The sequence below is a fragment of the Nanorana parkeri genome, unplaced genomic scaffold (assembly GCF_000935625.1).
Source record: "Nanorana parkeri isolate BGI_ZX_2015 unplaced genomic scaffold, ASM93562v1 scaffold1842, whole genome shotgun sequence".
NCBI classification, from domain to species: domain Eukaryota; kingdom Metazoa; phylum Chordata; class Amphibia; order Anura; family Dicroglossidae; genus Nanorana; species Nanorana parkeri.
The window spans coordinates 149851-175380 of NW_017308110.1; the positions used below are offsets into that span (position 1 = coordinate 149851).

The window sequence follows — 25530 nt, forward strand, 5'->3', positions numbered from 1 at the left end:
GTGTGTGTGAGTGTGAGTGTGTGTGAGTGTGTGTGAGTGTGTGTGAGTGTGTGTGTGTGAGTGTGTGTGAGTGTGTGTGTGTGAGTGTGTGTGAGTGTGTGTGAGTGTGTGTGTAAGCGAATTGTAGATTGAGTACACCTACCGTAGAGAAAATGTAGTTTGGGTGTATTTGGTGGTGTGCCAGGGATAAAGGTTTGGGTGTGAGAAGCATTAGTCCATCTGCCAATGGCTGGCATGAAAGCTTTCAACCATCTTTGCTAAACGAACAAGAACAAGCGTCAGTGGAGGACACGGAGTTAGGGGTGCAAAGGGATCTGCAGGGGATGAAGTCAAAAGGGTAACTGTATATGTTTCATGATATTACTGGTTTTATTTTGGAAAGTCATGGGTGATGTGAACTTATCTTCGAAGGATGAAGCTACAGTATCTCTGAGAAAGGGTCCACAGGAAACCCTAAGAATGTTTATCACTAAAACTTAGAGAACATACAGTACATTTACGATCATTCTCGAAAATTCTACTTATACCTCTTCCTTATATACCTCTAGAACTACTTTACCCTGGATTTAACTTAAGATATGTTTTTACTTCTAATTAATATTGTAGACTGTTACATCAGTTCTGCATAGTCCACAATATGTAAGTTAGCAATCTACTGTATTTTTAAAAGAATATTTGGTGATGATGATTCTACATGTCTGTTCACTAGCAAGTCCATTAAAATGAGCAATCTACATAGTTTTGTACTCAGGTTGTGCTGAGAAAATCATTATTGTTATTTAAATTATATATAGAGGCATTGTATATAGAACATCTAACATGGTGTTATATAAAGTATGAAAATGCATAAATAATTACAATAAAATATAGAACAAAGAATGGCAACCCTGCCCAAAAACTTACAGTTTCAAAGGAAAAGTGACACAAGGGAAAAGGGGGACTGTGCAGGAGTATTTTTGTTGAAAGCAATCAGGGAAAACCAGATGGTAAGAAAAAAAAAGAACATTTTTTTTAAAATTATTGTTATACAGTGGTGGGAATTAGAGCTTGGATGTAGTTGTGGCATTGAAAGAAAATCCTTAAGCTACTTCTGTCTTAAGGATTCTGAATGTATGCTGATTCAGCACAGCTATAAGAACAGAGATGGTGCATCCTCATACAGTTCTAACATGTTTAAGTATGTGCACATTATGTGAACTGAGGTAACACACAAGACACATAGAAACTTTCTCAGCTCACAAGAATTAGGACAAGCACCCTGGATTTAGGACAAGACACTATTAAATCTCCAAAATCTTGTCTACAGTGTAAGCGACCAAGTAGATTGAGTGCTGCAATAAATATTTAATTTTGCTGCCTAGGAGATTTCTTAACACCGGCCGCCCCCCCGGTTGTTACGCCACTGATGCTGCTCACTAATATGCTGACTTCCCCTAAAGAAATGCTGCCTTCACTTTGTAGGGGTGACAGAAAGCATTGGTGTAGCAAATGAAACACTTATATACATACAGGGCTATTCACAAAAGGGTGAAGAGTTTTTAGAAGGCAGGAGAAGTGAACAATCTAGGACAACATAGCTGATTTTGAACAATTGTCTAATTCAGCTCACTTTTCAGTTCACTTGTCCTAGATTGTTAACTTCTCCTGCCTTCTAAAAACTCTTCACCCTTTTGTGAATAGCCCTGTGTATGTTCAGTCAATAAAAATTAGTACTGGTTGATCCTGCCAGTTCTCCATAAAAAATGGGAAAGCCAGTGCTTTGCCAATAACCCTCCATATCTCCCATTCATATGCAGAATGGCTTAGCATTGTTGGCAACTGAAAGTGCCCCCATACCACTGAGCTTTGCATACGTCAGCGTTTCCTCCAGTGCACATGCCCTGTCATTCCTGAGGATACTCTAACAGTGCCCTGTTGTAATCACCCCGTACAGCTCGAGTATGTCACTTCCGGCCATTATGTTGGCCTTGCTAACAGTCTTCACCCACCACCAGCAGAATGGCACACATGTGATGGCAAATAAAGAATTAGATTTTTTTGTAATAATAATAAACGCAAAGTATATATTAAAATAATTATTCTTATCACTGAATCCATTTGTTTGTGACTGATTCAGGTCAAGGAGCACAGTGCAGGAGACTATAATAACTAATAGCCTAATAATTAAAATAGAGGTAGACTTTATATTTTAAATAAAAAGCTTAAATAGAAAAAGCCAATCCTGTAATAAAAGTCCATTCCTTCAGGCAAACAGACAAATATACAACAGGGCTTACAGAGCTCGCACTTCATAGGGCTAAGCATTCCATAAGAACCCTGTCAGAGGAATGTGGCTTCAGGGGATCTCTTAAAGTGCATCTTTTATGTGGGAGATGGAAAGTATTACTATGCTGTAATTAAGAATGCAGAGTCTTTTACTTACCAGCTCTTAGGTGTGCAGGTACATGTGGGTGTAATGTTTATGTAGTATACTTGGCATGTACTGCCACAAGCCTCTCATACAACATAGCACCAGATAGGATTTCAGAAATACAATGGCATCACTGTGCTCTGAAGATGATGTTATTGCATGGCATAATCCTATATAACATATTAGTGTAAACATGCACAGCAACAATAATTTAACACTTTCTTGTAATGGGATAGCAGGCTTAGGACCTGACACTATTTAAATTGTTGTGTATGTCCACCCGTCTAAGTGCACCATGCTGTAGATGCACAATTCATATATAGCAGAATAAGAAAAGTTTATTTGATACCATGGGAGCTGTACTTCTTTTCTTTGGACAATACATGCAACAATATGATTTTATAACCTCTGCACAGCCTCTTCTAAATGTACTAAAACAATGTGATATGAAGGCTTATGTAAGCAATCCCTGCGGTCAAACATGCCTATCTACTACACAGATGCTGCTAGATCCAAATTAGATTGTATAACCAGATTGTAAGGTGTAGTGTCTGCTGAAGAGATTGTAGGTGTCAATTATAGGAAGGCTTTAAAAAAAAAGTATGTTTTCACAGAAAAGGTCATGCAGTTTTTTTTTCATAAGGATAATGGGGTTATCTGACGTTATGCTCCATTTTTAACTACCAATACCTTTTAATGAAGCTATTATTTTCATAAGAAATAATACATAATTATTCCTCATTACTTTGGGTGGGGATGAGAACATATTTATAATAAAGCTATGATCAGGATAAATATTTTCATACACAAGGCATACAGGGGCAGCACTTGCACAAATCATAGCTAGCTCAAAGTGACTCTTTCATAAAAGAAGCATGGGGGTATTGCAATTGCAGGTCTCCTTATGAAAATGCTAGTTCTCTGGCTGCATCGGACTTAAAGAACTCCAGGAAAAAAATGACATGTATTAACCCTGGCAGTGGGCCGACCCCCGCACTGCAAGGGTTAACTGATCCTTTGTGTCTAGGTTAAAAAAAAGTTATATTCACCTGATGGTCTGAGCTTGCTTGTTCTTAGAGTGGTCCTTTCAGCCTCTCTCTCCCCCTGTTGTGCAGCGCTCTAAAGTCCAGTAAATCCTCACGTCTATACACTATGTAGAGGACGCCGAGAAACATTCTAATGCTGCAGCGGAAGAAGAGACAGGCAGGATGGAGCGCTGTGACAGTTAGCCGGCTTAGAGCTTCGTGTGGGTATAACTTTGTTATTTTAGCAGCTAGACAACCTACACCGAGAGTATATGAAGCAGACATATGCAGCTGATGTGTATGAACACAGAAACATACTTTTTGGTTAGCTTTCCTCTTCATATCTACATGGAAATGTCTGCCTCTGTTCTGTTCAAGTATTTTGTGCGTGTCTTCCCCCTCTGGACAGTGTATTGTGTGTAAAGGCAGAGCTGGTGTTTACTGATCATGTTACAATTGACAGGGAAGGGGACAGCTGATTACAGTCCGACACCCTGGTGTATGACTGCTTTTCCTGTAGACAAAATTCAGAATTTTTAAGCTTCAGGCCTAATAAAACCTTCAAAAAAAAATGAAGAAAGCCTTCAATGTGAGCCATGAAAATTTGCACATGTATACATCATCACAATAAATGGTAATCACTTACAAAGGGGGAAATGGACTTTAAAACTGAAATAATGTTTTCAAAATGTAGCCACTTACCTGCGAGAGTAACACTGTCGTTCTCTAAAACTTACACCGCCTCCACAGGTTCGGCTACAATCTCCCCAGTCACTCCAATTGTCCCAAAAATCACTTTGCCTTTTCTTCTTACTTGCCTGCAAAATATTACAAGAAGGGTGTTTTTGCACAAATTAAAAGAGCAGATTATGCAACAATGCTTTTACAAGAAGGGGACAAGCTGAATCATACCCTGGCTCCAACACTCTGAGCGTGTCTTCGCTGAACTTCCTATCTAGTACAAGATCACAAGGGACAGCACAAAAATCTCCAGCAACTGTCCATCTACTAGTTGGAGGAGGGAGGCAGGAGAAGCAGGGCGCGGGGGAGTGTTTCGTCTTTCTGTGCCTATGTGTTAGTGAAACTTAAACATAGATGTCACAAGCACACTAGGATACAGCTTGAATATCAGTGCAAATCCATTTTATTGATGGATGTCACTCAGACATGGTCTGGTTCGCTCTGATATCCAAGCTGTATCCTGGTGTGCTGCTGACATCTATGTTTAAGTTTCATTGGAAGCGGCACCATCTGGATTACGAGCACCCACTGGGATATCCGGTAAGGAGTGCGGCGAGGTATTGGGATATTATCATGTGTGAAGAAACACACAGCTTACTAGCACACACAAGGGTGGCTCCATAGGACTCTGCAAGGGAAAGGAGACGCCCTAAAACAGGATATCAGGGCCAGTGCTCAGGGGACCAACTAATTCTGCAGGAAACTAAAACTTTTTTAACATCAAGGTGCACCATTCCTTGTAAGTGATAAAAGCAGTATTTGAAACAGCAAAAAAAGTTTGACTTTAATATCACTTTAACTTGTGGAAAACCAATAGCATTCATCCTAAATCATCTATCTCTTTTTTCCCCAAGATGCTCTGCTGGAGCCTACAGGGAGGATTACCACCTGATATAGCCAATGTTAGCCTACCTAAACTGAAAACAATGTTGAAGTGCCTACTGTATGGTATTCTTTAAATTAATTATTGTGCTGCCCCTTGGATTATAAATACAAACTGATCTTCTAGCCAAGTTGACAATGTGCCCTGCTCCCTGGAAATGAACTATCAAATATAATGTAATAGTTCACAGATCAAATGCAATATTTGACAAGTGAATGACAGAGGGTTGGGCTGAGCACTGTCAGGGAAATGGTTTAATAGAGTAATATAGAGAAATGGTAAAACCCAGAGAACAGCCTAGTAACTAAGGAGTTCCACAGAGACCGAATACATAATTTGAAGACCAGTATTATTTAATCGTCTTGTAGTACTTGTAACTCTTTGAAAGCGAGTCAATACAGATTTTTGGAACTGATAGATTCAGTATAAGAAACCAAAATACCTAGTGAACACAGTCCAGAGATTTAACAAATGTGCCATATGTGCTGAAACCAGGAGGAAAACCTTCTGGGTTGGTGCCTTGCTATTCTGCACAAGTCACCTCAACTCTTCCCAGACACTGTATTTTGCCTATAAAACTTTTGGTCTAAACAGCAATGGACACTTAATCATGTAGGGTGATAAAATGCAGTAACAGTTCTGACATGCTGCTGAATTGTGACTATATTGGTAGATCTTCATCAACCTTAGATACAATTCTGAGCATAACTAAAAGCTGTGAATAGGCCATGTGCCACAATGTATTATTGGTATACAGCCTAAAGCTACATTGAGGTAAGAGCATATTGAGTATCCATGAGCTCACAGTGTATGAGGGTGTGTGTCTGAGCATATCAGGGAAAACAAAAAAAAGCATGTATTAATCACATTATTAATAAAAAAAAGTAAATATGTGGTGGTCTTGAAAATACAGTGCCCACAGCCTTAAAGGAGAAACCTTTAAGCAACCTTAAAGGTGCTTTTCACTCATCCTCATAGTTAGAGCTGACCTGTGACAAAGAAGCTGTCATAGGTCGGCTCTATTGATCAGGAAGTGAGCAGAAACATGCAACGATCTGCTCACTTCCCGAACGTCTCCCTGCAGTGAGCGGTGACCGTCACCGCACTCTGCAGGGATTCCCCCCCTCCCCTCTCCAATCCTCTAGTGCTGACTGGAAGAATGAACGAGGGAGGGGGCGGCACAGCTGGCTCTGCCTCTAGATAGGCAGAGCCAGCTGTCACTCATGCAGCTGGGTGGATCTCGACAGTATTGTCGGGATCCATCCCGGCTGCAGTGCTGTCAGTATATCGCGGGCAATAGCCCGCGATATACTGAGGTTTGGGTCACGGGAGGAGGTTAGTATATGTCCTCCCGTGACCCTGAAGAGAACTATGGGGAAAAACACTTACCCCATCGTTCTCCTTTAAGATGCCTGTCTACATATTGTAAGATCATTATGGATATCATGGGGTGACCTACATTTAATTCCTGGTGGAGTCAGCTGGTAAAGTTGGGTTTACCTGAATATTTTTTAATCCTTCAAGATAAGGCTGATACCAAGAGAATCAGCTTAGAACATAAATATAGGGGTCTATTCACAAAAGCGTGAAGAGTCTGGAGAAGGCAGGAGAAGTGAACAATCTAGGACAACATAGCTGAACTGGAAAGTGAGCTGAATTGGAGAATATTTCCAAATCGGCTATTTTGTCCTAGATTGTTCACTTCTCCTGCCTTCTCCAAACTCTTCACCCTTTAGTGAATAGACCTGATAGTCTATGGCAATGTTAGATGATAGAAATTCTTTTTTTTCTCTGTAATGGTCCAGGAATATGAACTCCTTTAGCAAATATTTATATTTTTTGGAATAATCTTTACAAATGTTTATATTTGAATAGAATTTTGTCCCAACATATAGACCGATATATCTGCATATTTGTCAGGAGATAAAACAGATCACACACCAAGCCCAAACAATCAAAAATGAGCAGCAAACAGGCACGCCCCTAGCGTGTTTTAGTTGAAACACTTGTAGACATTTCGTCCATAGGCAAAATGATCTCATATTTGGCATGAAATCAGACAATAGGATGACTTACGGAATTAAGTATGCAATTATACTGAGGATATAAGAACAGAGACGTTAACCAATGTGATACTGAAAGCATTGAAAACTTTTTGGAATTTGTACAAACACATTATTTTGTAAAACAGAATACTTCATTGTTCAGAGCAGTCTATGGAGTATTAAAATCTCAAGGATGTGACATTCTACAGGAAACAGGGATCACATGCAGTGAAAATCATGTCCTTAAGTGACTTCATATAGAGCATTTAATGACCAATTTGAGATATCAAGTGAAAATATCCAAAAGAGTAATAATTCTAACCTGGTGGTATAAAACTGCAAATTGATTAAAATATAAAACAATTAATGTGTTTGTGTCTTTCAGTGTTGTGTCTGTCAGAGCAGTATTTCCCACATTAACAACAGGCATTTTGTCTTTGGGCAGCAGGGACCCATCTTTCTTATGTCTTGCAGTAGATAGGTGAAGCCAGGAAGGTTCTCATTATACCTTCTGCTATTTTAGTGTGCTGGAAGCATTAGTATAAAACACGGACTCTGAGATGGCAGGTAGTGGCAGTAAGAGACATTAGTATCCATTTCTGGGTGGCCAGTGATAATTAATTACCCAATGACAGTAATCCTGTCTGCAGATGTGCATTAATAAGAGGCTTCACATTATCATTACACAGACCAGGTCTTGGGGTATGTCTGGAGCCCAGGAGGCCCTATTTGTGACTCCAATGGCTGGTACTAAGCATTATTTCTTTGAGACCAAAAACCTGGGGATGGATAATTCCTATGACCATTGCTATCCATCCAAAGACTTTAGGGTCAGTAGAAAATTCAATTGGTCAGTATTCACCAACCCTGTATGAGGTAAATCATAGCGTAAATGCATAACAACAAACATTACAGGAACATTGTATTTATTATTACAAATTATAATAGTTTGTACTTACGGTGTATGATGAATCAAGTATTAGAGTTAATGTGACAAATAGCAATGGTGCCTTCATTTTACCTGAGAAGGAAATAACAAGTGTTCAGTTAAAATGGTATACAACAATTTATGGTAAGGTGGACTAAAAGGAACGAAAAAAACAAAAAGATTCTGAGCACAGCATTGCCTTCTTAGGCACCATTCACACTTGTGAATGGGGTCCATTGCATGAATCTGACAGATTTCTTCATGAGATTCATGTGATCTGCTGCGGGTGGGAGGTGCTGTACAATACAGTGACCGCTGCCATGTTCTCAGGTTGTGATGGAGCAAATAGACTGCGTGCAGGTGCAGTCATATACCAACAGCTTGGGAACAGCTGTGGGCAATGGCAGCTGTCATTGTATTGTACAGCACATCCTGCCAACAGCGGAGTACATGAGTCTAAAGCTGGCCATACACCTATAGTTTTTCTGCAGATTTCCTATGGTCAGATGGAAAAAGTGCAACAGATTCCTCCATCTACGCTAAACTGTGTGGATGAAGGAATCTCCCACTGGGCCAAGCTTCAGTATCTTGCTAGTCGGCCACAGTGGCTCTCAAAATACCTGAACAATGCCTGCATCCAATCATATTGTTGAGGTATTTTGACAGCCAGCGGTGTCGACTAGCAAGATACTGGAGCTTGGCCCAGTGGGAGATTCCTCCATCCACACAATACGAAAAACAAATGTCTGCCCCGGGCGCCCATAACTCTGGTTACGCCGGCTCTCAAAATACCTGAACAATCTGACTGGATACAGGCATTGTTCAGGTGTTTTGAGAGCCAGCGGGGCAGACTAACAAGATACTGAATTTTGGCCCAGCGGGAGATTCCTCCATCCACACAGTTTAGCGTAGATGGAGGAATCTGTTGCACTTTTTCTATCTGACCATAGAAAATCTGCAGATACTCTATAGGTGTATGGCCAGCTTTATGGAGGAATTTGTGAGACTCATGCAATCAGCCCCATTCACATGTGTAAATGGGGCTTTAGAAAGGAAAGTTTTGAGAAAGAAATATGGGAGCTGCTATTGCTGACTTTTTTTTTGAGGTTGTAGGCTCTGAAGTTGTCTACCTTATCTTTTCTTTACGATCTCAAGTGTCAATGACTTTAACCTAGCATGTGCATATCAGTTGTTAGGGCAAGTACTTGCTCCAGAAAATATAGTAAGGACAGACTCAGAACATGCACTTTAAAAAAACAAATAAGCAATGTCAGCTCTCATATTCTAACGTTCCAAAACATTATTTTTTTCATTTTCAGTAGTGCGGGAATGGTAAAAACCCCAGTTAGGGTTTTCAGCCAACTGTGTCCATTGAGGAGAATGGTCTTCACTTCTGTACAGTGAAATAACAGGAACTGAATGGAAAATTCTCCAAAGTGAAGTAACTTCCCTCTCAGACAGTTGTGTTCACTCATGGAAGATTTTCCCTGTATTCCTCTTCAACTCAATATTTATTCTCTCCGTTCAGTCCCATTGGTGGCCAAGACAAATAAAGAGAGTAAACATCCCTAATGGGGACACAGGCAACAATAAAAACTTGACAGGGGCTCTAACCATTACCCGCTCCATCCAACTACAAAAATATTGGTTAGAGATGCACTTTAATGCATCCATTCATCACCCCTTTTTCCAAAGTAAATACCACAACTAGATGTAGAACAGAAAAGTTACATAATAAACATGCTATGAAAGAGCTATTGGGGGTGATTTACTAACCTAAACACACGCACACACCAGGTGCGTGTGATTTTCACACAGCAAAACTTATTTATCAACCAAAAAGTCTCTAAAAGCATATTTCCATTAATGCCATATATGGAAAAATCATGCACATGATGCATATATAATGCTGCTTCACAGTTTAGACAAAAATGGTTAGCTCATGCATTTACATTCCTGCATTCATCAACGCAAACAACACAACATAGAGCTAATTTACACAACATCACCTTGAAAATCATGCAGGGCTTTGCACAACACACCTGCTGGGTGTGTACACACTACAAAGGTTTTTAGATTCCACCCATAGTTCATGCTGGGAGGGAACACACTACAGAGTAAATCAACCCCATTAACTCACAATTACTGTGTGTATGCAAGATTGCTTTCAGGTTCACTATTTTATGTAACTACCTTACTATGCTGTCATGTTTAAAATATCACATAAACTGATAAAATCTTGAAACTTGTGTATATTCAGGTAAATGGATATGTGATTATATCAACAATTTATTTTTGGGGTGATTTGTAAAAGAAAAAGCCTCCAAGAAGCAGCACATGCTACCCATAGCAGCCAGTATGTTCCAGTTGCCATTTAAAAATGGTACAGGTCAGAAAATATGAAAAACAAAACATGACTGCGTCCTTTGGGAAACACAAACCAATTTCTTTGCTCTGGTTTTTCTATGTTTTCCCCATTTCACATAGCCAAGGAAGCAGTTCCTTGCTATCAATCCCTGCTCATGGGGAAAAAATATGCCCCTTTTTAGCCTTTTTTTGGTAACTGTGTCTTACTAAATTGGTAAGATGTATGCTCATCATGAAAACCAGTTTGGCCAAATAAACAGCTATTCCACATATACAAAAAGACACATTCAAAGCTGAACACCCCAAAATAATGTTTTTTTAAACTAGCACTAGGTGTGTAATACAGCTCTAATAAGGTGTATGCTATATGTGGAGGGTTGCTGCACAGTATAAACATCATACCTTGCAGCATACCTGCTCCAACACAGTGCTGGGGTTCTGGGTCCTGCAGGAAGGAGAGAGATGTGGCTACAGTAGTGAGAGGCTCAAATTGCATTCCTGCCCCTCTTCTCTCATCCACCATTCACAAACAGCCTTGTTTTTTTTTACAGAATATGAGGCGTTCTGTGAATGGAGGATGAGAGAAGGGGGTGGGGATGCAACGTTATCACTTGCCCCATTCACAAAATGCCTTGTATCTGTAACAAAAATACAGGGCTTATTGTGACTGGGCAAGCAGTGAGCAGGGGTTGGGGACAGGATTGAGTCTTTCACTACTCCAGCTGCATCTCTCCCTTTCACAGCACCTGGAAGCCCCTCACTGTGTTCGAGCCAGCATGCTGCAAGGTATGACTTTTATAATATGCAGCAGCCCTATACACATAACATACACGTAGCATAACATTTTAAGAATGCCACTACTTTTAACTAGTTTTCCTAAATAAAGTAGCAGAACTTTGTTATACCTCCATAACCCTGTTAACTAGAGCTGCCACAAGAAATGTCTTACACTAATCACTTAAGAGATTTAATTCCCATACTTGTGAGGAGCTGGGAAAGATGGAAATCTTTTAGCACAAAGTATATAGGGAAGAGGCACTCGCCTACTTTACCTCCAGTTATTTGGACCATGAAGAATCTAAATACATAAATGAATAAATACATTAATATATTTTACCACTGCTGATCCTGTATGCTGACATCTAAAAATAACAAATACAATAACTTAGATTGCATTTTGAGGGATAAGCAGATGTTTTTACAGTGGGGAACTGAAAGCAGCAATCTGTTGATTCTCGTAAACAGAAAATTAATGGCCTGATAACATCTGAACTTGGAGCAGATGTGATGCACCAGATACATCCTGTGTTTACATTTCAGTTATAACTTGTGCGCATTTCTAAACACAGAGATGTGGAGTGTATTAAACAGAAGTGGAATTATATCATTGGCCAACACAGGTTTCAAGAAGCTCTGAACAGTATCACTGTTCCCAAGAGGGCAAACAGATCTGACAAGTATATACAGGCCTACCTGTCCTTCCCAAACGTTTGTTTTTGGCTCTGTAAATGTGCCAACATGCAGAATGGCAGGTCGTTTCATGCCAAGCTTTGAGCAAAGACCCAGTTTCACAGGCCTGCCAGCGTCATGAACATCACTGTTTAGTCTCTGTCTGTTTTACACTGTCATATGAAGAGGCTTAGTCCAATAAACAGGAGTCCCAGATGTCTGTTTAGTTGATGGCTTGAGGCTGACAAAAAAATAAAAAAAAAAAGGTGATGTTCATTAAAAACTATCTACTGCTAAATATATTTAAACGAGTTAATATCAGAAAATTATCATTGGCAACTTATAAAATAATTAATTCTAACTTCTGTAAAGATTCTTTTGCATTAAACTCTGCAAACATTGGGTATTTGAAAGGTATCATATGGACTGCTGAAACTGTGCACATAATATTCATATACATAGTATTAAAATGGCTGACAATTGTATAGGTAATACATAATGTGTCATTTTAATTGTAAACTCTCACAAGCTGTAAGGTAGCAATACAGGAGGGACTGTATTTTGACCAGCAACCCATACTTTTCATTTTACATATTGTACAGATGCATTTTTCACTTTAGCCCCCAAAAAATTCATAGCTATTGCTCTATTGTCCACAAATATGCTATGACTGTCTCACCAAATGGACCAATAAGAGCAACATTCAGCTGACTGGCCATGTCCTCCTGATAAAGATTTGTATGAGTTCTATGTATAAAAGGGGTAAAGACAATATTTGTTTGTTTTTTCATTTTAACATATTGATAAACAGTTATTTAATTTCCATGGAATTTGCCTTTTCTTGCTACTGCATTATCATTTTTCCATAACCTTTTACCCAAATCTGCACTGGAATCTGCGTAAACAAGGTCTTAAATTAGACCCATCAGTTTAAAATAACATGATAAACTGGCTATGTGACTAAAACATGGTACCTAGAGAAGTCTGCACACACATTTACATATCTTCCAACTCTAGAAGCCATGAAAGCCAGGGCACTCAAATATGTAAACTATACATATTACTCCTACATATTACTACTCCTGCCCTTTCTTTTTCTCCATCAATGTGATGGGTGGCATGGCAGCGTGTAATTGCATGCAGCCGTCTGTACATCTCTATGTGAGGATGTGCCTGTGCGCAAGCTACCATATATGCGAATCTGAATCTGCATATCCATCCAGACGCATGCATTTGGACACAGACTGTCATTTCACTCCAGATTCACCTGGTCTGTACAAAAACACCCTGATCCTGTACAATCTAAACGCTGCCAAATCGCTAATACCCAAGTACTGGAGATCATTATGCACTCCGTCCATTTCTGAATGGTTTATCAAACTGCTTCTTGAGGAACACACCTATTTGAAATCAGAGGACTATGATTCCTTTCATAAAACATGGGCTTGCTGGATCGACTTTAAAACACTGAATAAATAGAAAGAATATATAAAAAGGTTAATGACTGTATAACACTTTTGCAATAAGTGGTACTCAACTCACCTCATCGCTTAACCCCTTACTAAATAACATAACCCCTTACCTAATGGCTAAAGTGCTCTTTACTTGGTTATATTTTGTTATTATTATATTAAGTGAAATGTTTGTATCGCTTCTTTATTTTCTGCTTTCTTATGTTACACTTTTTAAAAAGTTCTGGCTGGAGTTAGAAAGAGGAATAAAATTAACAAATTATGGTGACTCCTGCTAAAGTGTTGAAGTGCACTGTAATCGCAGCTAATCCTCTACAAATGTTTACATATTCTGTCTTAGAGAAAGAACCAAAGTACAAGATAAGCCAGAAATACCCCACAACAGAGCAGATTTTTCTTCTCTCTCTCTCTCTCTTATTACAGGATATGACAGATTTAATACAGACAGATTTCATATTAGTTTCTCTTTCTTTCTGGTCCATTAAAATATAATTAGGAACTATGACAGATCTTCTCCCCAGGCTGTTTATAGTGAGCTGAACAAACATCAAAGTGAAACACAGATTCATTTCACATGGAATTTCTGTAGAAATGTGCCTGAATCACTTACAATAAATGGGAAGGTTTTCACATTACAGAGAAGTTACAGTAGAACTATGGCCTACCATTAATTACATATGTGCCACATGACTTAAATATAAGAACATTTGGACAGTTTTCTCTTAGTCCTCCAGCAACACACACATCTGTCGATCCTGCAAAATCCCCCTAATTGCAGCTTCCTGTGATAAGGGGACAACATTGATGCTCTGCTCCAGAAGTCAGAACAGAGCTGACACTCTCATGTAGGCTGCTTGCACTACAATTAAATAATTTTTTTTACAAGGGCATAGCTATCAGTATTGTCACTACTGATTCACAACCCTGTAAATTTTCAATCAGCACCTGGCCACACCTAGTCCTGCCAACTACTTTCTGGATTGGCAGCACTGCCTCTGTTGCTGAAACATTGCCACTGCGAGGTGCAGTGTCTGGAAGGGGGAGCATGTGACACACAAATGAAGGGGAATTTGGCTCATTAAATTAGAATAAATTAAGGTTTTTTTGTTTACTTAATGAGGCATGATATGTAACTGATTTGTGTCATGTTTAGATTGTCATACACAAGCCTTTAGATGTACTTTAATGTATGGGTACTTTTTCTAATGCACATTTGTTTTTCAGTTGGATCGAATGATGATTGTTATATGCGTGATATTAACCCTAACTTTTTACTCTAAAACTTAACCTAAACTTTTAACCTCTAAAAGACCATCTATTTTATCATAGGATTACTGCATAAAGTAATCACAATTGTTTTTGTCAGATTCTATTTTTCCCCCCATAATTGGCTACTTTAGCTTGAGAATGTTTCCAAAGAGAAAGATTGCAACTGGCCTAAAACTATTCCTGTTTCCATGTACAGAGACTATTATTCCAAAACGGGACCCTAAAGTGTCTATACAATTTACAACTTTAGATTTAATCTTAAAGCTATACTCAAGAACATGTATTGCAGAGATGTATCTAATTTGTTTTTATTTGATTTTTCCATTTTGCTAGATGCTGGTGGGCTGGATCATCCGTTGACATCTAATATCACTCAGAGACGTTAAGATCTTGAAACCTCTCAGTGTCAAGTGTAGTAATCAGCTCACAGCCAATAAGTGGTCTCACTCCCTTTGTAAGCAAATCACCTGACCAGATTCTACCTAATATTTAACTTTTTTGGCCATTTAAACCCCAGTTACCCATTTCATAGAACTGGACAATATGCAGCCTTTGGAACACCAAAGAACATCTTCAACTTCTAAATGCCCTAAAAAAAATCCTGACTTACAAAATAATAAATCTGCATATACACAAACCAGAATATTGTTTTTGGCACCAAGAGCCTGGTGCTGTTAATACTAAAAGGTCTGAACCTGGATGTACATTTTGGGTGCTTTTAATCAAGAAGCATCCTCAAAATGCACAGCTTCTTCCATATCAAATAATTAAATATTTTAATTACAAGCAGATGTTATCATGTCAAATGCTAAGCTTTTCACCCAGTGTTTTTCAATGAATCAGAAAACCACTGTACACAAGAGTACTAACTAATGCGGCATTTATAGCTCTGGCAAGTAGATGTCACTATTTACAGTTGTTACATGTATATTACTTTCCATACTTTGTACACATTACTGTAGTTCCAGTTCCTTTTCCTGTTGTTTGGCTGCCCAAAGGTGTTATTACAGCACTCTACAACCACTCTGCCTCCCAGACTACAGGACACAAGATTATCGAGAAGAATGTCTATGCTATCTCTATGCTATGCTAACTTTTCTTCCACATCCTTGTGACCCTGCAATGCCTTTTACTGCTTGGATTCATGTTTGAGAATTTCATGATGCTCCTAGTTAAGATGACTTATACACTGCTATGAAAGTGTGCTTTACTGATTCACTGCCAGGGAGCAGAAGCACAGCATAATTTTCTATACTCTACCAGCAGCAGATGAAACTTATGATACAGTTCTGATTGCAATACAAAATTTCTTTGTGCCTAAAGTAAACAAGATTGCAGAAAAATATAAATTCTGGCAATGGGGACAGCATAATGGTCATTCCACAGTACTACCTGTAGCAATTTTGAGCGAGTTGGTTGTTATCAGTGAGTTTGGTGCTCCAACAGAGATGATAAGAGACCAACTAGTAGAAAGTGTAGTAATGTTTCAGGTATGGTTCAACCCAGTACATTGCAGACTATGCAGCATGTGCCATAAATGCAAGAAAATGGGACACTTAAAAAAACTGCCAAGCTTCTACTGTAAGGTTACCAGATTTTCAAAACTAATTCTGAGGACACTGCCAACTTTGACCCCCACCTACCAAACCAGTCCTCTTTGTAGCCTCACCCACAACATCATGACTCTATTCTTAAAATGTAGACAAACAGTCACAGATTTTGGAAGAATAGACAGATATTCAAAGTATAAATACAAAATGCCTTGGACACCATGAGTAATGATGCAATGACAAATTACAACAATAAGGGGGGCTTAAAGGGCTAAATAAATCTTGAGCCTACTCTGCCCTGGGTCAAGAGTAAGTAACATACAGAGTAGAGTGGAGTGCATAATGCACAGGGTGCAATGGTCAGAAATAAGTAATGCATACAGTGCAGGAGTCAGAAGAAAGTAATGCAAAGTGCAGGGGTCAAGCATAAGTAACACACAGAAAGCAGACATTAGCAAATATCCTTGTACTCTTAGAAAATATCACAGATGATGCATAAATGGGACTAGATTTTACTGACAAAGGACACAGAGGACAAATGGGAGTGTTTTACGACATATTAAACAACAGCATTCACCAGTGCATTCCATTAACCAACCAATTTAAAATAACAAAAAGGTAAACCTGGTGGTATTTGGTAGTGTAAAAGGCCATATAAAAGAGAAAAAGATATTTAAAAAATATAAAGACAGAGGGGACATCATTCTCCTTTTGGTACTACAAGGAATGCAACAAAAAATGCCAAAGCACAATAAGAACAGCAAAAACAGAATACGAAGACCACACAGCTACAGAAAGAAAAAGAAATCCTAAGCAATTCTACAAATATTTAAATAGCAAACAGGTAAGGATAGAGTATGTAGGCCCCATAAAAGATGAACAGGGGAAGTTGGTTACCAGCGACAGGTAGAAAGCAGGTGTATTAAATACATTCTTCTTTTCAGTTTATACAGATGAAAAAGTGGGTTTAATAAACAAATTAGAACATCTAATAACAATGGGCTGAAGATACCTCAGTGGCTGACATCTGAGTGAAAGAGTCTATAAAAACTAAAGGCGAACAAATCTCCAGAACCAGATGTCTTACATCCACTCAAAGAACTTAACCAAGTTATAGCCATATAATTCTTCCTAATTTTTAAAGTCACCTTAATGACTGGAATAGATTGGTGGAAATCAAATGGTATCGTAAGTAACAACCAGCACAGATTTTTGAACGACCGTTATTGTCAGACCAGCCTATTATTCTATGATGAAGTGAGTTTAATTTGCATATTAAGATCTATCGGCATTGAAGTAAATGAACGTACATGGATAGAAAACGATCTATAGGGATGGATCCAGAGGGTAGTAATAAATGGATAATTTTTTAGATGGTGAAAAGTTGTAAGTGGAGTGCCTCGGGGTTTGGCCCGCAGCGATAAATGGCACTCTGAAAAAAATGTTGGCTTCAGATGTACAGTATTTTAAGGTTAAAATAGACACAATCTAAGTCATTAGCAAGATGAGTAAAGTCTAGTAGCCTGCTGCAACTATTTTATACTTTGATTACTTTAAGGCCTTACTTAACATGTCTGGAATGTTAAAGTGACATTAAAGTAAAAAAAATGTTTCCCTCCCCCCAATGTTAATGTCAGCACTTACCTTAAATGTTGTCTCTTAATCCGATCTTCCTCTTCTTTCCTGTCCTTTTCAGCCTTCTCTCTCCAGCGCTGCGGGTGTCCGATCCAGCGCCGACTCCTCTGTCCTAACTGCCACTTCCAATCCCATGCAGGTGCACGCGTCCATAGACTTACCTTGCGTCTCTCCTCGTCTCCCGGCTGAAAATCCGAACTGCGCATGCACCCGCCCCAAGATGCTTTGCGGGCGCCCGAGCAGTTTCGGATTTTCCGGGCAGGGGCGCGCTGCGAAGACAGGGTAAGTTTAAAAAAATGACTTTTTGCATATATCTACTGCTCGCTAGCAGTAGATATATGCAAAAACACGGAGGGTTTAGAAACCCTTTAAATCATATTTAACAAAAAATACAACAGGTAACTATTGGCTAATTTATAGAAAGCTGCAGAGGTAAAGGGAATTTAATATTTCTTGTCTCTTAATATTTGATTGAGTTTCCAAACAAAAACAGACACACAAACGGTGAAACATAAAGCTAAGTAAGGTTCACATATGTATCAGCATTTCATTAAACAACCTATCTAAGCCTATGTTTAACTTTTAGTGATTTACTCAAGATTGTACAAGAATGTTTATAGTGATACTCTAGTTTAGAATACAGGAAGGGTGAAGGACCATTACCCTGCATATTGAGGTAAGCATTTCTCAATTGTAAGCTTATTGTACTGTATATACGATTTCCCGGAAAAGTGTGGACTTGGAGTAATAGCTCTATGGCAGAAAGCCATAGAGAAGAGAAAAATCGAATCATTCTTTTGAAGTGTGTTTGAACCTATTTCTTGTGGTGTTTATGTTTTATCAGGCAAGTGCATGATAAACACTTTGTAAATGGTTCAAAGGCTCTTATAAGTACAAAATATCAAATTAATGCGATTTTGGGGCTAAAACTAGAGAAAACATTTTTGCCTTTTTGTTTTTTTAGAGAATGGTTGTACTAAACTAGATACAGACATTAGCTGTCAAATATGCCTCTAATACAGTTCAGTATTCAGTTCAATGGCACATAAAACAGCGCCATGATTACCTATAGGAATTTGGTGTAAGCAAAGTTTAAACACATAGATTATGGCATCTAAACATACAACTTTACTGGAATGTAAATGGCCTTGTAATTATATTAATAGCAGTGTCAACATTTCCACTGTGATGTAATTGCATTTCAGTACAGTAATACTTGACATATTTCTTAATGTACTTTTAAGGGGATGTTAAAGCTTGGGAGAAAGACATATACTGTATATGCCACAACTTGTTACACATAATCCTAAAGTTATAGAATTATATGCAAATCCTTATGTAACATACAAAGAATGGCTGTACATGTGCCAAGGAAGCAGATGTTGAACTTCTCTTACATAGTTTAAAAATGAGTAAATTATTTCGTTTTCTAAGTTTATGAATGTACATGTAAAGCAGGCATGTGGAATGCCAATGAAACAGTGGGCAGAATGAAATGTAATTAAAAAACAGCAGCATACTGTGGGGAGAAGAACTCCACAATTCAGGTAAGTGGGGTGGTGGGATGGTGGAAAAAACAAAAAGGGTGTAACATGAGACATGGTATAAAAGGTAAACTTTAATTCCAAAAAACAATATAGCACTTAATAGTAATACAAGTAATAATTGCAACATACAACATTTTAGCGCCACAAAGAAGTTCAAGGGTCTTTTTTGGCCACCAGTTCAGAACACCAGTTTCACATGCCCAATGCCAGCATCTAAATTATATTTCCTGGGGCATCTTGGCAGCACACCATGGGTCAAGATCCGCCCCTCTTAACCCACAGGACACGTGATAAATGTAGGCTCCTCCAAGCCACACTCATTCTTTTTTTCTGTCCTCGCCACCGTGATAAAGTTTTTTCCAGACAGGGTGGTGCTACGGACGCATCCCTCCTTCCTTCTGAAGGTTACCTCCTCGTTCCATCTTAATCAAGACATTGTTCTGCTGGTATTTACAAATGAAGCATGCAAGCCTCATGTGCTTGACGTGGCCAGCACATTGCAGGCTTACTTGCGTTCGACGCAACCCTTTCGTCTTGTGGATAACCTCCTCGTCCTTCCTTGGGGAAGCAAAAAGGGTAACGCAGCCTCTGTTCTCATTCGAAAGACTTACTCGATTAAAGAACTTCAACCTCCTGAGGAGATAAGGGCTCATTCCACGAGAGGCATGTCAGCTTCCTGGGCAGCGTACGCAAAGGTCTCAGCCGAAACGATCTGCAGGGCTGCTTCCTGGTCATCGCTGAATACCTTTATGAGTCACTATAGGGTGGACCCGGCTCTCCTTACCACTGTTGACTTCGGAAGGAGCATACTTGTTTCTGGTTGCTCTAACCTTTAATAAATTATTTTGGCATTACCCTCCCTGTGTGATCTCTAAATCCCATGGTGTACTGCCAAGATGCCCCAGGAAAACAGAAAATTGTATACTTACCTTCTGTAATGTTCCTTTCCTGGTGCATCGATTGGCAAGCACACCAATCTTTTCCCTCCCTTCCATGGCTCGGACTCTTGACTAGAATGAGTGTGGTTTGGAGGAGCCTAAATTTATCATGTGAGGGGCGGATCTTAACCCATGGTGTGCTGCCAATCGATGCACCAGGAAACGAAAATTACGGAAGGTAAGTATACAATTTTCCATTATATTAACATAGGCTAATTGTGAATAGAGCTACTTTGACCACAGGGCATGCTTATAAATGGATATATGATTTGTTCACCAATCATTTGCCACCAGAATTCTATCAAATCCTTAATCATAGTTAGAAAGTTCATTCCACACCCAGACTAACCCACACATTAGCTGGATTGTGTTTCATTTGTGCCCATAAGACATGCATCTGATTTCCTATTCCTCTTTAAGAAATCTATATGATGAAACAGTTTTGATGATTAAATATTTTTATCAAAGACTCACCATCGATTCGTGTGGAAGAGACATTCAAGAGACCAACAAGACCCAGCAAAACCCTATTTACATTCAATGTTTCCATCCGCTATTGATTTAGGTTATTGCTAACTTATTGAACAGCCAGCAAATCCAGGTAAATCTGGGCACTTTATTATACCTAGGTTTAGCTGCTTTCAATAAATTAAAACACCCAAAAGTGTTTATTTTTTTCTTTTAACAGAAATAAATAATTCCATTCTTACATAAAACTTTACAAATATTAGACAGAATCGAACACCGCGCCAGCAGATTTTGGTTCAAGAAAGTGTTAATCAATGATGTTCAGGAGTGCAGGGCGATAACGGGGGGCGGCTCTCACCAGGTTCAGAACAACCTCAGCACTGCAAGACAAGACACAGAGAGCGCCTCCATCGCATAAAAACTTTTGAATAAAACGAATAAAAAGGATGGTATAAATGTACTCACAAAGGACGAATAAAAACAGGCATAAAAGGGTCAGAACGAAAGGTGCATATCTACCGGCTGTTCGTCTTCCCTGATAGTGAAGTGGTTTACACGTTTCGTTCTGACCCTTTTATGCCTGTTTTTATTCACCCTTTGTGAGTACCTTTATACCATCCTTTTTATTCGTTTATTAAAAATGCATCTTTTGTTCTGGCCCTTTTATGCCTGTTTTTATTCGTCCTTTGTGAGTACCTTTATACCATCCTTTTTATTCGTTTATTAAAAAGTTTTTATGCGATGGAGGTGCTCTCTCTGTGTCTTGTTTTACAAATATTTTTTAAATGGCACCTGGAAATGCTAGCTGCCTGGATGTTGTGTTCTTATTTAGCCAGTCATTACCTTTTAAAATGATACAGATAAGTGTTCTGAATCTACTTGCTACATACTTGTGATGAGTAAGCCATCAGAGGGTTATAATGACTCCTAGGCAATTGACTATTTCAAAAGTGGGCTGGCAATAGTAGTATCCATATTTCATTCATGATAGGTTCAGTCTAAAAATAAAGTACTCCTTTACCTCAATTCTATTCATTACTGCAGGCTCATGATTGTCTAGTTTGCAGTTTGAAAACGAGCAGTTGAGAAAGCAAGTTGTGGTTTTTTACAAAGATGCTACTTCAAGCCACCAGGAGCTGGTGCAGCGTTTAAAGCAGAACCGCTCATAACTGACACAAAAACGATGGACTTTGTTTATTTTTAGTAAATGCTGCAGTATATTGTCACTGTATTGCAATCATTATAGGCACTGGCCACAGACTGTAAAACTTTCACCTTCTGTATCCTCCCTTATACCCTAATAGACTGTAAGGTCTTTCAGCTTTTGTACGTTCCCATAGAAAATTGTGTTACATTGGGACTGCACTGCTGGAGACTGGATATGGGGCCACCAAAGAGCCACAGCCTCATTGCAATCCATGACCATTGGGGACACAGAGTCCATCATCTGCAATTTACTATACTGGGATTCCGATAGCTTTGAACCTGAAAGTGTTTAGAGGTGAGCACTTCCCGCTTCAGTTAACCAAAAGAGATTGGTGAACTCCCCCTGCTCTTCATTCTAAACTGGCCTGAATTGCTCACAGAAAGAGCCTGCTGAACAGTGGGTCCAGGAAGCAGGTACTATTGATCCATTGGCAGAGTCAGGGGCTGTAAAACCACTGAATAACATCTACTTGGGAGACTCTGAATGCCCACCAGGCCCATGGCCCCTGTCTAGGTTGCTTTGTGGGTGATCCAACCTTAACTAGTGGTAACATAAAAGGGAGCTGTAATTTTCATGGCTGAACCCTTTGGATACATGTTCTAAGATTCACAACTCGAGAATCCTGTATGTGCACTTTGAAACTACAAGTAGTGGGTTTAATGTATGAAAAGGTGCACATGAAAATCTGTATTAACCAAAAACAGAAGAATAACAGTGTGTTAGGTGCCAATGCTATAATTTTCATAAATATACCATTAAAGCCTTGGAGCATTGTTTATCCACAAAGAACATCACAGAAATAACAAATCTGACAGCATTTACTCTTATCCCCTATGTAAACTCATACCATATATATGTCAGATTATTATTTTTTGTTTCCCAGAGTGTGTCGGTTGTCAGGGTAGCAATCTAAATATGGATGTTGTCCACTCGACAGGACATTATGACCTCACTTATTCCACTCTAAAAGATATTTCTGACTTCATTTAGTCTTTCATATCTATTTATGGTTTGGTTTACCATGTTCTAGCTGTGTTCATATATTTGCATTCTAGAGAAGTTTTTTGTCTAACACTCTTTGTTCTCTACTATATCTATCAATAGAAACATTTTGTGCATGATCACAAATAGCTTTATATAATTAAAAACACAACTATGTTGACTGATTCATTTATACAATAGGCCCTGTCCACTGCCTTTTTTTTCTTAGTAAAGAGCACAAAACATCTTTCCCATCAAGCAAACCCAATTTCTTTCCAAAAATTTCTTCCAAATGTAGTGATACCATTAGCCATTCCTTGTTAGTTACACGTATTTTTGTGGGCAGAATTTCAGTTCAGACCCTCTACAAATCAGCTTTAGAAGAACATCTTCAGTTATTCATTAGTTAATCCAAGCTATGTTTAACCATTTCACTTTACAAATCGAATGATTCGAATGATACAAAATTCTTCATTTTAAATAGAAGTTATATAACGCATTTTTATACCAAGTGTTAGACAATGCAACAAATGATACTATACAACAGTACATGGTGGCAGGTAACCTTTTTCAAGAAAGCAATAAACTTGTTATTTGTCTAAAACCGTCACACACTGTGCCTTAGCGGTTGATTTACTAAAGACAAACAGACTGTTCACTTTGCAAGGGAATTTGCAGTTTGTAGGGGAAGTCTTCCATTAGCATAGTGAATGAGGTAAAGCTCTGCTGACTTCCATCAGCCGATCATCTGCAAGTGGAAATATTGATGTTGGGGGTTTTTTTCTTGCACATGATTGGTTATTCTTTGCAAAGTTAAATTTTACCACATTTAGCAAGCAAAGGAAAGGTTGCCTGCAATGTGCACATTTATTTTATTTTTTTGTGGTCAGTTTTCATCCTTAGCATGTCCCAGCTAATATGAAAATCAGCAAAAAGGTTATAAAAAGATCAGGTACATGTAATGCAAGTTTTAAACACTGGTTTTATAGCATAACGTAGTGGATAAAGACATAACATTTTCTAGGGTTTTAGTAAATTAGTTACAAATATTCTCCTATTTCATTGCCAAAAATTAAGTAAAATTGTATTTGTTTTATATCTTCCATTGAGTTTTACGGGCACAGCGGGGTGAGAGGCCATGGTACTGCCTCGCATCTCGCTGCGCTGAAAAAAGTAAGGCATGCTGTAGGCATTTTTTCAGCGCACACCACCGCAACGCGGTCACTGTTCTCTACCCAGATAGCAAGTAATTGTGCTACAAGTTTGAAAATGACTTGCTAAACTCTTGCAGACTTGCCAAGCTTCACAATTTTGTTGCACGATTACAGCAAGTCTGCATTGCAAGTCTCCAGACCAGCGAGCTTGCAGAGCTCTTGCTAAGACCTTGCTGTAGACTTGCCAAGCAAATTTGCTACAAATTCAAAGTATTTTTAAAAAAAAGTATCAACTAGAACTTGTGCTGCAAGTGCTCTGCAAGTCTACAACTTGCCAGGAACGTGTGCAGCAAGTTAACAAAATTACAATTTCACCCCGCCACAAGTTTGTAGCAAGTTATCCTTGCTATCTGGGTAGCATCTCACAGGATTTATATGTTAACTGGATTTGAGCACAGACATTTCTCCAGTTCCATTGTATAAAGCAGATCAGTAACTAGACCTGTAGCTCTCTTCCAGCTCTGTTAGTTCACCCCATATTGGCACTATACTGTATGTCCATTAAAGTATGCTATGACATTGCCATTTTGCAACATATGCCAACAAAGAATAACTGTTTTTATGAAAAAGTTTGTCAGAAATATGTAAGGGTATATAGCAGTTTGCGGAGGGTAAACCTCTGCTGTGGGTACTGTGCCAGAAGCTTCTGAGCTCCACCCTTCTTAAAGCTGGAAAGTTACTTAGCATATCAACTAGCGATGACAACATCTCTTATTTTAAGACTGAAATGGATACATTTGTAAAGAGGAATGTTATTTGTAGTTGGGTTGCAAATAAGTACAGGACAATTCTGTACTCTTTAATCCAGAGCCCTGGCTGACTCATTCTTTAAGTCGCAAAGGATATTATTTTTTCCATAGATAAGACTAATTGGCAACAGTTACAGTGGAGATTTGGTTTTGCTTTTTGCTGAACCAAAACAGAACTCATGGAAGGTTGATATCATTGGACTCCTATTCTTTAACCTTTTCACAGTACAAAAAAGGGCTTGTGATGAACAATGGATACATTTAAAGTTCAGTTCAGGTCTCTAAAAAGAAAGACTGAATCAAATCTCTGAGAGACAGGGCGAAAGGTTTGTTGTTTCTAGGTTTACTGTATTGAAGTCCAGTTTATTTTCTGCATCTTGTTACGTTTCCTGTTGTGCTTATGACAGAGCAGACATATACACAGACTGTATATTATTAAGATTTAAATCAGAATACATTAGTAGATACACTTTGTTTTATCAGTATGAAATGTTATGAAACTATCATTCAGTCAATAAATCCACCCAAAACTGATATTTACTCTGCTTCTTGGAATTTTATATATCTTTTTGATATTACCTAGCTGTTATAGCCGTCTTAAACCCTAATTAATTATCGCTAATGCCGAACACAAAAAAGGGTGAGATGGGGG

General features: G+C 38.7%; 1 protein-coding gene across 1 annotated transcript in view; it reads right to left on the minus strand.

Annotated features, from left to right (window-relative positions):
* PAPLN (papilin, proteoglycan like sulfated glycoprotein) overlaps nucleotides 1-25530 on the minus strand; it is a 79541-nt gene that overhangs the window by 36723 nt on the left and 17288 nt on the right. Inside the window, exons 2-4 of the mRNA XM_018571804.1 lie at nucleotides 11873-12089; nucleotides 8064-8125; nucleotides 4138-4253 (exon numbers count right to left, since the gene is read on the minus strand). Of these exons, the coding sequence (XP_018427306.1) occupies nucleotides 4138-4253; nucleotides 8064-8120 (173 nt within the window). The 5' untranslated portion in view covers nucleotides 8121-8125; nucleotides 11873-12089. The remainder of the gene's footprint in view (nucleotides 1-4137; nucleotides 4254-8063; nucleotides 8126-11872; nucleotides 12090-25530) is intronic.